Consider the following 13,553-nt stretch of genomic DNA (forward strand, 5'->3'; position numbering starts at 1 on the left):
TGGAGTCCAACAAAGATGTTTGCAAGAGGTGGGCCTAGAGGGGATCCCATGGCAACACCATCTATTTGGACATACATCATGTTATTAAAACTGAACTCAACTGCACGAGTTGCTGAGTTCATAAGTTCAATGAATACTGATTCTCATAATGGCACCAGGTCTAGATTGCATTTGCACTGCAGCACTATATCATTGCAAAGGACTTCTTTGAGCTGTACAATGGTGAATAGGCTAGCAATGTCAAATGAGCTCATGGATACAGGACCGCTATTGAGAAAAATATAAATTGTTGTTCCCTTTGCATTTGTTGTTCTTGTGAATTGTCCTGATGAGTGCAAAATGAAAAGCTTTAACAACGCTAACTATATGCATATATATGTATAAGGTCTAAGTGAGGAGCTATCTCCATGTTTGGCTCTACACACACCTCTGTCCAGCCCCAGGCTGTCCTCTAGATTCAGGTAATGTTTTCCTTTTATATTAATGTGGACAGTTCTGTACCTAGTCCCACAATTGCATTCTTTTTTCTATGCCATACCCTTATACTACACCTGCCCCCACCCACCCATCTTTATCTAATGTTTTTACAATGTATTCCTGTTTACCCAACATATTTACATTACTTCTACAACCTCTTCTCCCTGCCCATACCCCCCACCCCCCCAGGTCTGTGTTTACAGGTTCAGGTGGCCTGGAGGCTTTATAATTCTTAAAGATCTTGTCTTTACAACAGTTGGAGTGGTAGACTCTGTTTTATACTGGGTAAATCTTGATTACTAGCAGGTTGTTTTGGATGTGGTCATTCTGGCATTTGGGCAGTTGATCTTAATTCTCTTTTTCATTCTTTAGAGTTGAACAGCGGCTTCTCAACTCCCTGTCTGGTTTTATCGATGGCCATTGGTTTATCCCATTCCATACAGGGAAAACGAACTCTCAACTCATGTCTATTCTGTTTTTCTTCCTATGTGTAGTTCGTCATGATGCATGTTGGGATGGAAGATCTCTTCCTATTTATTGTTTGGGTGTGACTGATCAACAGGTTCATCTTGCAGTTTAGCTTTCTGTGCAACAACATTCTCATTGGGTTTGCTTCCTTGTCTCACTGAAGTGTGCTGCTGTCGGTTGATGGCCGCTTCTCTGTTCCAGCATTGACTGGCTAATGGTTGTAGTGGCCAGAGGTTATAGTGTCTGTCACGCTGCCTTGAGGTATCTTACCAATAGATGTCAGTGCCGAAGTTGAGGCTCTTCTTGCTGTTGGTTCATCTCTTGGCTGTATTCCATTCGTGGTGTCATGGTAACCATCTGGGTGGTTGGCTGGTCTGACCAATGAGGAGCTCCTGGCACCTGTAAAGAAAATAGACAAACTGGCTTTTCAAAGAGTGAAGACAATTTGGAGCTGAAGTCCCAGTTAGGAGTATCTTTGCTGTTGGGGCTCTCAGGAACTTGCAGTTGTGTGTAATCAACAGCAGAAGTTGTCTTCTGCCGTTTATAAGAAGGTTCAGGGCAACAGAGGCATCTCTGCTCAGAAGATAAAAAGACTGGTTACGGATGGCGTACATGACTTCAAGGATTTGTTTGCCGTCATACCTTGATGGTTCCAGAATCGTGCCGATAACCAGAAGTTGGATTCCTCTGGGCCCATAGTAGTGTGTCTGTCGTTCGTAGTCGGGTGTCTCAGCCACAATTCCTTGTCCGAGAGAACTGTAACACTGGTTCTCGTGTCCAATTTAAAATTTGACATAACCGTTAAATGAAATGTCCACGTGCCAGGTTGAAAATCCCTGATCTTTGACCTCATCCAAGAAGCATGGTTGTGTTTCCTCTTTGTGGTACCTTGACCTCCAGGAATCATCTTCGGGTCTGGTTGTTTTAGCTTTCCAAAGTGTTGTATGTGGTTGCGGTTAGAGATTGTTGGACATTGATTGCGTCTGTAGGGTCGCTTGGATTCACAGCACTGGCATGGTCACCAACGGGTTGGTTTGGGTATTGCTTCCCTTGGCCTGTAGTGTCCCTGCCCCTCTGCTGCTTTACTAGTTTGGCAGTGGGGGTTGCTCTGTACCATGGCTTACTTTCACCTCTTAAGATGGACCTGTGCTATAAATGGATTTTGGATTGCCTGACAACCTGGCTTTTCTCAAGGGTCAAATTTTCCTTAGCTTGAAGCATGTCTGAGTGTGCCTTGTCTGCCACTCTGACAATTCTGTCCCTGATTAGCTCTGATTTCAGGTCATAGTAGTCACAGCCTTTAGCCACTCTGTACAGCTCATTAATGAAGGAATCAATAGGTTCTCCTGGCTGTTGGACACATTTGTTAAACTTCACTCTCTAAAGGATGTTGTTAACTGCTCAAATTAAAATAAATGTCAAATGATTTTAAAACTTTTGTCAAATTTTGATGAATATTCATTGATTCCTTGTCTAGCTATTATAGGATTGGCTATTGGACCTATGAATAAAGCAGTGTTAACCTGTTCAGTTTCTGTCTTGTTATCTAGACCTGAAGCAATTGTGTATTTAAAGAATCTCTTTATCCAGCGTCCCCAATTTTGTGACTGGTCTGGTAAGGTAGATTTTTGATCCATGGTCATTTGAAATTAAAAGTGTTCATAGCTTTAAATGCTGGAAGGAAATCCAATCTGACTGCTCTGCTACTAAGTTAAAAGCGGTTTAAACTCATTCTGGCCAAGAACTTGAGTTTTCAGCTCATCCCTACTAGGTCTTCTGACTCTGCACTCTTTGGGTATTGAAGCTCTACTTCCATAGGATTCAATGGAGTTTTTGGCTGAGTTTTATTTCTGCCTTCTGTTTCCACTCCTGCTTTGGGGCTTTTCTCTGGTGATCTCCTTCTGCACCTTTGTATCAGTTCAGAATGCTGCTTTATCAATCTTCCGGTTTTAAATTTCTTCTCCAGCTTCTGAAGTTCTGGGTTGTTCTGATTAGCTGCCACCATGTTGTAAGATGTGTGTAGTTCAGTAGGTCTCATGAAGAGATTGAGTCTTGTATAGTTTAACAGTAAGTGTTTATTAATTACAAGTAACTGTATACATACATACAGTCCAAGGCCTAAGCTAGGAGCTGTCACCATCCTTGCCTCTACACTCCACCTGTCCAGTTCCAGACTCCCCTCTAGATTCGGGTCATGTGTTCCTTTACATCACTGAGTGGTACTGTACCCTGTATCATGTTAACCCTTTCTATGCCAGAGCTTTATACTCCTGGACGCAATGCAACACAATGTCCCCTTCAGCTTCTGTGTCCCAATTTATACTGCTCTGCAACCAGCCATGTCAAGGTGTAACAGAGGAGGCAGATATTGACTCCTTTCTTTCTTTTTAGCCTGATTTTTGCTTGGCCGTTCCTCACAACACAACCATGTGGAAAACCATGCGGAAAATTTCAGTTTTAACTTGCATGGTACCATTCTGTGCAAAAGGACATTAAAGTTCCAACAAGTTGTGTAGAATGCCTCCTTGGCACAGTTTATATACTTGCTACTTTGTATTTGAATAGCTTAATACAATTCAGGTTTTATAATTTGTAAATACCTGCCCAGTAGCCACATAGTCCTTTATTGGATGAATGGCTAGACAGAGGATATCATCATCATGTCCAAGATAGAATCTTTGTGAATGCTGTTGTCGATTATAAACAATACCAATGGCAGCAACATGGTAGACCACTTCAGCAGCTTGGGTATAGAAGAGATTATTTCGACAATCATATCCTCTGTACCTTTAAAAACACAATACAAAATAAGCTTATACAATATAATAGCATAATGTTTATAAAATATACTTATAATTATGGCAACTTTCCATTTGATTTATTTAGACTGTTTAGGATGCAGCCTGTTGTCATAGATGCATCCAACATAGGAGGAGGCCATTGGGTCCATCATGCCTATGCTGGCTTTGAAAGAATTATCCAATTCACAGAATCACAGTGCAGAAGAGGCCTTTCGGCCCATCGAGTCTGCACCGACACGTGAGAAACACCTGACTTACCTATCTAATCCCATTTACCAGCACTTGGCCCATAGCCTTGAATGTTATGACGTGCCAAGTGCTCATCCAGGTACTTTTTAAAGGATGTGAGGCAGCCCGACTCCTCCACCCTCCCAGGCAGTGCATTCCAGACTGTCACCACCCTCTGGGTTAAAAAGTTTTTCCTCACACCCCCCACTAAACCTCCTGCCCCAATTAATCCCCATATGTTGCTTGCTCTTCAGTCCTACATTTTTTATTTTTCTTCAAGTATTTTCTCCTTCAAGTATTTATCAAGTTCCCATTTGAAAGCTGCTATTCTGCTTCCACCATTTCGGGCAGTCCATATTCCAAATTATAATGGCTTGCCATGTCAAAATATTTCTCATATTCTGCTTCTTTTGCCAATTACATTAAGTTATCTCTGGTATCCTCTGGATACCAATTCATCTGACATTGAAAAAAGTTTCGCCCTATTTACTTTATCAAAACCGCCACTGCCCCGGAGACTGAAAAGTGAATCATAAGCAATGAGCATCAAAACTGGAGGAACAGCACCTCATCTTCCGACTAGGCACTTTACAGCCTTCCGGACTGAATATTGAGTTCAACAACTTTCGATCATGAACTTTCTCCTCTATCCCCACCCCCTTTTCGATCCCCCTTTTTCCAATAATTATATATATATATATTTTTTCTTTTCCCACCTATTTCCATTATTTTTAAATATATTTCCATCCATTGTTTTATCTCTACCTTTTAGCCTATTTTGATCCCTTCCCCTCACCCCACCCCCATTAGGGCTTTCTGTCCCTTGCACGTCCTGCTTTCTACCCTTAATGTCACCATTAGCACATTTCTTAGCTAATATCACCACCTGTCAACGCCCCTTTGTCCATGACATCTTTTGGCAATCTCCACCTATCACTGGCCCTCTATCCAGCTCTACCTGTCCCACCAACCCCCCCCCCCCCCCCCCCCACCCTAAACCAGCTTATATTTCATCTCTCTTCTATTTTTCCTTAGTTCTGTTGAAGAGTCATACGGACTCAATGTTAACTGTGTTCCTCCCCGCAAATTCTGTCAGACCTGCTGAATTTTTCCAGGTACTTTTGTTTTTGTTTCGGATTTCCAGTATCCACAGTTTTTTGCTTTTAGTTTAGCATCAAGTGCAGATTGCCAGAAATATATTTCACTAATTAAACATGACCCATAGCTAAAGATTGTCCTTGGTTCCTTACCTGAAAACATGCTAACATTTCAACAGCTAGCTATACATGTTTTTGCAATATAGAGGTAATTTTATGATTTTTTGAACTCAGCGCACAACTTCGCCCAATGGAAGTGCATATCGGAAATTCGGGTACAGATGAAAACCTGTAGGAAATATACACTCAATTTTCCAATGTGTGTGCGTGAGAGGCAAAACTCCACACTAGGTGCTTTATTGACTTTCATATATAAGAAAATACGTACCCATTATTTGATTTAATAGAGTTCAAATGTAAAGAAGAAATTAATACAGATGCAGTTTTGAAGTACTCAGTTTTATTATTCTGTTATCACACAACAGCATACAAAGGGAAATTTTCTAGTTTTGGTATTGAAGTAGCAGGACTTCGGAGTGACAAAGAGATTGACAAACTGGAGCAGAAATAGCACTCAGATATTTTAGTTGCCATTTTAAAATGGCTCATGTGAATTGTTTCTTTTCTGCCACAGAAGGTTGCTTGGAGTAAAGAGGAGGTCTGCTCTGATTTGACACATTTCAGAAAATCTTGGCAGAAGTGCAGCAAAATGGGGATGTCCTTTATTGCATGCCAGGGTTCTTTCCTATGTTAAGAAATGTCTAGGCTGCTTGGCAGAAGTGAGTAGACAGAATCAATATAGTGTCCACTATCCAGAGAAAACATTTTAAAGAGATTGCAATGAGGATGGAATTTTATGAGATATTTTACAAAAATGAAAGTTATTTCATACTATAGGTTCAGCACAATAGTTTTATTACAATTTGCAAAATTTTGTATATATTGAAGAGATCTTGATTTCAGAAAAATGAAGAAAAATGTAATGAAACACAGCAGAAAACAAAAGGTGGCAAGAAATTAGGTTGTATGATATCATATGAATGCATAACACGTTCAAACGAAGTTAGTGGGGCTGATAATGCAATCCCAGAATTCCACCTTATATTCCAATTTCTCCCGTCATTCATACTGCACCATTGCCACCAATAGTGTAGATTGGAAAATGTACCTTTTAATTTGCTATCCTTTGCCATGCCTGATGGTGCCTATAGAGAAAGGAATCTTTTTAGAGGATGAGCAGAGATTGAGGCTTGGCTCCAAAGGGGAAAAAAATGATCTTATGAAGCCCAAAGAATGAACAGGAAACAGACTGGATAATCCTAGTGGGAGGTCAGGGTCACTGCAGGTGGCAGAGGGTCCATTAAAATGTATTTTTGCATGAATGGTTCAGCTCTATGGGGAGAAACCTTAATTTGAGTAGGATTTGCAGTCTAAATAAGCTAATTGCAGTGTTGCTGCACAGGTTTCTTGGTGGCTCACCACCACCTTCTCAAGGGTGGTTAGGGATGGGCAATAAATGTTGACCTTGCCACCAATGCTTGCATGTCGAGAATAAATTTTAAAAACACACTGGTTGGCTGCATGGTGCTTTGTTAATTGTTCTAAGTGCACTGAATCAGAATACAATTACAAAACGCATCAAAATATAGATAAAAGTAGAAGAGAAGTTTATATAAGTACCCATGGACAAATTGTAGTTTCAGACTTCCTTCAGGGGCTCTCTCTCTTTTTAGAGAAGCTGCTGCTTGCTTTTTCTCTTTGCTTTGCTGTTTGAGCTGAGGTAGATCTTCTTTGTAGACCTAAAAGTTAAAACAAAATATTTACATTCCCACTGTAAAAACAAATTTTTCAAAATAAATTTGCATGAAGTACAATTTTTGGAGGCTGAAATTTCAAAGATAGCAATCTGACACTTATGCCAGGATTGTGCCACTAACTTCAATTGGTTTTGTGAGGTATCACCATTTCAAAACTTCAAGAGGTTACAGGAACTGATGTTAAACTTTGAAATGAGGGGGGTACTTGGTACATCTCCTCCCTAATCCTTGAAATATTACAGTCCTTGTTGTAAGACACATACATAAAATTCCTGATGGAATTGGGAAGTTCCCTTTAGGGGCCTAGGCTGAGAACCTGCCCTGGACACTCTTCTGGGCCCTACATTTGTTGGTACAACTGGTTTCACTAGACAGATCTGTTGCCGATGCTCTGCCAGCCTATTAAAGGTCAAGGTGTAGGAACTACCAGTAGTGTAAGCAATTCCTGTCCTCTTCTGCATTAGTGAATTTGTTTGCACCAGGTGGAGGCCAGACAAGAACTTCAGGACAAGTATGAGACCTGTCATATCCAGATCTTAAGCTAATTTGTTCCTTCTGCTGCATTCCATCTGAGTTGCAAACCAAATACACCTGAAGGGCTGCATAATTTCAGGTCACATTTTGCCAGCCTTGGCTCAGTAGTAGTACTCTCTCCTCCAAGTCAGAAGGTTGTGGGTTTAAATTCCACTCCAGAGACTTGTGCACATAATCTAGATCAACACTTCAGTACAGTCCTGAGGAAGTGCTGCACTGTCATGTGTCCCATTTTTTGAATGAAATGTTAAACTGAAGCCCTATCTGCATGCTCAGGTGAACATCCCACAGCACTGTTTGAAGAAGAGTAGGGAAGTTCGCCCAGTGTCCTGCCCTATATTTATCTCTCTCCCAATATCATTAGAACAGATTATCTGGTCGTGCATCTCATTGTTGTTTTGTGGGACTTTGCTTTGAGCAAATTAGCTGCCACATTTCCTGACATTACAACAGTCACAATCTTTCCAAAGTGTTTAATTGGCTGTAAAGTGCTTTGGGATGTCCTGCAATTGAGAGATAGAAACTTCAATGAACCCGGCATTCAAATTGCCTAGTCATCCATTGTCAGGGCTATTTTGATCAGTCAAGCACTATCTCTCATGCTTTGTTAACCCTTGGTTAAATCGACCCACTAGGATAGGTTGAATGGAAGGCTGAGATCCAATTGTCTCCTTGAATCTCAAAGCCCACTTTCACCTCTAACATCAAAGTGAGAAGATTTCATCATCAAAATTTGAGACCAGCTGCACAGCTGTATCCTCTCCTTCCTCTTGTTCTCAAAGTCCCTCCCAACTACTCTGAAGCCCAGGACTGAATTTTAAAAATTTGAAAACTGACCCCAACCCACCTACATGGAGGTCTAACTGAAGCAGAACAGGAAAGGGCAGCCAACATGCTTGCAGAAGTTGGGTTGAAAATGTAAACATTTTAATGAGGTTGGCAGCTTCTGATTTTAACCTATTTTGCAGATTGCCTCGAGAACCCAAAAGCACAAGGGTAGCAAGGCCAGACAGACTGGTTGCTGATGCTCTACCATCCTATCAAAGGTTGAGAATGTAGGAACTGCCAATATTGTAAGGTGTTCCTGCACTCTTCTGCATTGGTGGATTTGTTTTTACCAGGTGTAGGACAGACAGGAACCCCAGGGCATGTTGAGACCTGTCATATCCAGATTACAACCTAAATGATGTTCCTTTTCCTGCATGCATAAATGTTGCAAACTGCATACACCTGAAGGGCTGCATATTTTCAGGTCATTTTGCCAGCCTTGGTTCAGCATAATACTCTGGAGAAGCTTCTCAAGAAGGTTAAATGCCTTTACAGCATGGCTTGTGGACCAGGAGGAGCAGGAGTGTTTCCTCCTGACCCTAAGATTCCCCCACCCTCGCACAAAGACCCCAAGGTTCTGACAACTTTCGGCCAGGATTGGGACCCCACCCCCAGGGCAGGGATCAGGCCTAACTGCTGCTGCAGCCTGTTCCAGAATCCTCTCCATCCAACTGAAAGCCAAGCCTGTCAATCAAGCTAATTTTATAGAAATAGAATCATAGAAATTTACAATGTGGAAGGAAGCCATTTGGCCGCACCGGCTGACGAGGAGCCATCTAGTCTAATCCCGCTTTGCAGCACTTGGTCCATAGCTTTGTAGGTTACCGGACTTCAAGTTCATATCCAAGTGCTTTTAAAATATTATGAGGAATTCTGCCTCTACCATTATTTCAGGCAGACAATTCCAGATCCCCACATTCTGGGTCTTAAAAAAAAATTGACCTCTAATATCCTCTAAACCACTTACCTCTTACCCTAAATCTATGCCCCCAGCTATGGACCCCTCAACCAAGGAATAGGGCCTTCCTATTCACTCTGTCTAGACCCATAGGGCTGGATTATATGCAGAGGGTGGGCTCTTGATTGGAAGCCGGCAACTTTGCACACTGGCAGTGCTAACATGAGTGGTGGCTTCTGCAGGTAAGCCAAGAACGTGGCATTCAATGATGGACCCTGAATTCAAGCACGTCGGAGATCCTGCTGGGACCAAGCTGACTGACCCTGGTGAGGTGGGGTGGGGGGCAATTTGGACAGGGCACTTGTGGAAGATGGACGGGGGGAGGCAAAACTGTGCGGAGAGGCACCGGTCTCTCCTGCTGTCCATTGAGAGTTATTTGTCCACTTAAGAGCCTCAATTGGGCCACAGGCAGAAACCCACCCAAGCCCTTCACAACCACTCATAAAATCGCAGTGGGTCAGGGCTCAGCCGGCCGGCAGTGGGTAAGCTGCTGATGCTATGCCGTAATCATTAACGAGTCCACCCATTTGCTTTTCTACTGCACATGGCCTGTAAAATTCAACACATTAATTTTATACACTTAAACTAGGTCACCTCTCAGCTTTATCTTTTCCAAAGAAAACAACCCTAACCTATCTTTCCTCATAACTAAAATTTTCCAGACAAGGCGACATCCTCTTAAATCTCCTCCGTACCCTCTAGTGCAATCACATCTTTCCTATTGTGTGGTGATCAGAACTGCGCACACAACTCCAATTGTGGTCTAACTAGTGTTCTATACAGTTCCAGCATAACTTCCCAAATGACATTCTATGGACTGAATCTTCCGTGGAGTGACAATCACTGTCAGATTACCACTCTGCTCCTATTTATTTACCCTACACTGGAGTTCAACATTTCTCACCCAGACTTCTGACCCAGGCCTCCTGGGAAATGTGCAGCATACTGGTTCCAAAGTCCTTCATGAGGGTGTAGGAGCATTGGGGAAAATCAAACCATGCCCCCTTTTTATGGCACGAGCTGCCATATGCTGGAAAGTTTAAATGTCCCAAAGCCACTTTGACAAGCTAGGAGAGAAGGTAAGGGGGTAGGTGGGTCTGGTGGAGTAGGTGGTTGGGGAGTTCGGGGGGGGTAAGTTAAGAGAGTGGTCGGGGGTGGGATGTAGTTGAGGGGGAAGAGTCGGGTGGTCAGGCAGGTGGGTGTGTAGTCGGGGGAGAGTTGGTTGGGGAAGGTGGTCGGGAGATCCAGTGGGAGATGGGGGTGGTAGTTGTGGGTGGAGACTCAGTAATACAGTTACCCAGGAAAAGTTAAAACTGGTTTTAATCCAAACTTTTCCTGGATATCTATTCTGCTAAGTGAGTCAGAACCATCTAAAGTCTCCAACTTTAAATCGGAGTTTCTGGAGGGTTCCAGACGCAGGATAATTGCGCAATGGAAATTTAAACTTCTCAGGCAATTCCCATGTAGTCTGTGTGTGGGGACTTCTGAGGGGTCCAGTGCACCTCTGGAGTACGACCATCCAGAGAATGGAAGTTCTGGGCCTATTCCTTGTCTAATAAAGGCAAGTATTCAGTAAACCACCTTGACCATCTTATTCAGTCCCTCTAATTCTCTAAACCTCTTATTCTACCACATTTTGTACTTCCTTGTCCAGTTAGCCTTCCCCAAATGCACCGCCCCTCAGTTCTATGGATTGAACTCCATTTGACATTTCTGCCCGCCTGACAGGCATTGCTATCATTCTACAATCTACAGCTTTCCTCTTCATTATCAGCCACAGGACCAATTTTTGTATTACCTGTAAACTTCTTAATCATTCCCCTACATTCGTCAAAATCATTGAAATATATCTCAAAAAGAAAGGGGTCTAGTACCAAATCCTGCAGAGCCTCACTGGAAACAGCCTTCCAGTCACAAAAACACCCACCGACCTTAGCCTTTGCTTCCTGCCTCTGAGCCAATTTTGGATCCAACTTGCCATTTTGCCTTGGATCCCATTGACTTCTACTTTCATGATCAGTCTGCCATGTGGGACTTTATCAAAAGCCTTGCTAAAATCCATATAGGCTACATCAAACTCACTATCCCCATCAACTCTCCTTTTATAATCTCAAAAAATTCAGTCCTGTTTAGTCAGACACAACTTTCCCTTCAATCTGTGCTGTCTTTGAATAATCTTTCTAAATGAACATTTATTCTGTCCCTTAGAAAGTTTTCCAATTTTCCTACCCTGGGGAATAGGCTGATTGGTCTGCAATTGCAAACCTTTTTCTATTTCTTTTTCCCTTTTAAATAATAGTACATGTTAACTATCCTCTAGTCCTCTGGCACCACATCTGTAGTCAAAGCGGATTAGAAAATGATGGTCAGAGCCTCCACTTTTTTTTTTGCTTCCCTTAACAGCCTAGGAGATACATTGTCTGGGCCTGCGGATTAACCGCTTTCAAAGATGTTAAACCTCTTAATATTTCCCCTCTCTCAATGCTAATTTTCACCTAATATTTCATTCCTCCTCCCTGATTGCAATGTCTGTATCGTCGCTCTCTTTTGTGAAAATAGATGGGTATGGTTCTTGATGAATACTTTGCATGTCCTCTGCCTCCACACACAGGTTACCCTTATGTCCCTATTAGGCGCTACTCTCTAGTTATCCTCCTGTTTATACATTTACAAAAAAAAAATCTTTTGAGTCTTTTGTGATTTTACTTGCCAATAGGTTTTCATGCCCTCTTTGCTTTCCTAATTACTTTTTTCAATTTTGTCTATACACTTCTTAAACTCGTCTAGGTTTCCTGCACTACTAAACCCTCTGTATCAAAGCTTCTTTTTTTTCTTTATTCTCTCCTTTAAGCCGCTTGATATCCAGAGGGTTCTGGATTTGTTAGCCACACCCTTTTTCTTTAATAGAACATGCTTGCTTTGAACCCTCACTATCTCTTCTTGAATGCCTCCCACTGATCAGGCACTGATTTGCCTCCAAGTAGCTGTTTCCAGTCTACTTTAGCTAAATCACATCTCAACTTAGTGTCATGAAACTATAATTTTCATAATATTAATGTGGCTTATAATAAAGTAGGTTTATGGGTGTTTGTGTAGATGGTTCTGTCTGTGTGATTTGATTAAATTAGAGTCAGACTGCAAGCTTGAAATTATCAAAAGAAGCTAGGGGCAAAAGGCATTTGAAATGCTAATGAGTAAACATGGATGAGGGCTTACCATGTAGGGTGTGAAGGAAATTTGTATTTTTAGATAAGTTCAGGAATTGTTGGAGTTTCGAAGGGATGGTAGGATATTTACAACTAAAGATAAATAGGGCAAGGTTATTAAGTTTGTTTTTCCCAAAAGGTACTGATCATATTGGCAACATGGAAGATTTTTATATTATGGGAAAAGTACATTTCCAAAGACATGCAGAACAATGGAATTTACAGATTAAAGGGAAATATATATAAGGAAGGAAGGTGATGTAGTGGGGCCATATAAGAACAAAAAGGAGTGTGTAAAACAACCTTGAGGAAGCCTCTGCCATGTTTGCAAAAGTCTGCTGTTTTCAGTAACTAAAGTTGGAGAGAAGCCTCTAGAATTCCACTGTCAAGTGGGTGCTGTGGTAAATTTGCTGGCTTGCTATTTAAATTTAAAATCTGTTTTGGACTGTTGCCTTAAAGGGGGTATGTAGTTGAAAATCAGTTTAATTAGGAATTTTGGGATTTGTTATAATTAATCTTATGTGCTTGAAATCTTATCTTTTGTTAATAAATGTTTTAATTTAGATTTTAAAATCTCTAAAGGTGTTAGTGGACTCATTACTTATGAATTCAGTGCCCAAATCTTCTCTCAATTATTTAAATACAAATTGCAAAATCATTGATTACGTGGCCAAGAATTTCCCTTGTGGATATGGTCCGCCTGGCACACCAGCTGCCATGTCATAACATTAGTAAAAAGCAAAATACCACAGATGTTGGAAATCTGAAATAAAAACAGAGAATGCTGCAAAAAAACTCAGCAAGTCTGGCAGCATCTGTGGAGGGAGAAACAGAGTTAATGTTTCGAGTTCTTATGACTCGTCTTCAGAACTTTGATTCCTGGTCTAACTTCATCCTTGTCCATAGTTATCCTAAAACTAAAGTGGTTTATGATTCCTTCCACCATAGTGCTTCCCAGCTGATACCCCTTTTACCTGCCCAGCTTCATTCCCTAAAACCAAGTCCAGAACCATCTCCATCTCATTATTGGGCTTGCTGTGCACTAGGTAAAAAACTTCTCTTGGATGCATTTTAAGAATTTTGCTCTCTGTGCCTTTCACATTAGGGTAATGTTATCAAATATAGAATTAATTAAAATC

At 41.5% G+C, this 13,553-nt stretch overlaps 1 protein-coding gene across 1 annotated transcript in view; it reads right to left on the minus strand.

Moving 5' to 3' along the window:
* Nucleotides 1-13,553, minus strand: part of LOC144689682 (echinoderm microtubule-associated protein-like 6) — a 693,547-nt gene that overhangs the window by 235,870 nt on the left and 444,124 nt on the right. The window contains exons 13-14 of the mRNA XM_078556972.1: nucleotides 6,752-6,870; nucleotides 3,546-3,732 (exon numbers count right to left, since the gene is read on the minus strand). Of these exons, the coding sequence (XP_078413098.1) occupies nucleotides 3,546-3,732; nucleotides 6,752-6,870 (306 nt within the window). The remainder of the gene's footprint in view (nucleotides 1-3,545; nucleotides 3,733-6,751; nucleotides 6,871-13,553) is intronic.

This window comes from Cetorhinus maximus, chromosome 14, assembly GCF_964194155.1.
Source record: "Cetorhinus maximus chromosome 14, sCetMax3.hap1.1, whole genome shotgun sequence".
Lineage (NCBI taxonomy): Eukaryota > Metazoa > Chordata > Chondrichthyes > Lamniformes > Cetorhinidae > Cetorhinus > Cetorhinus maximus.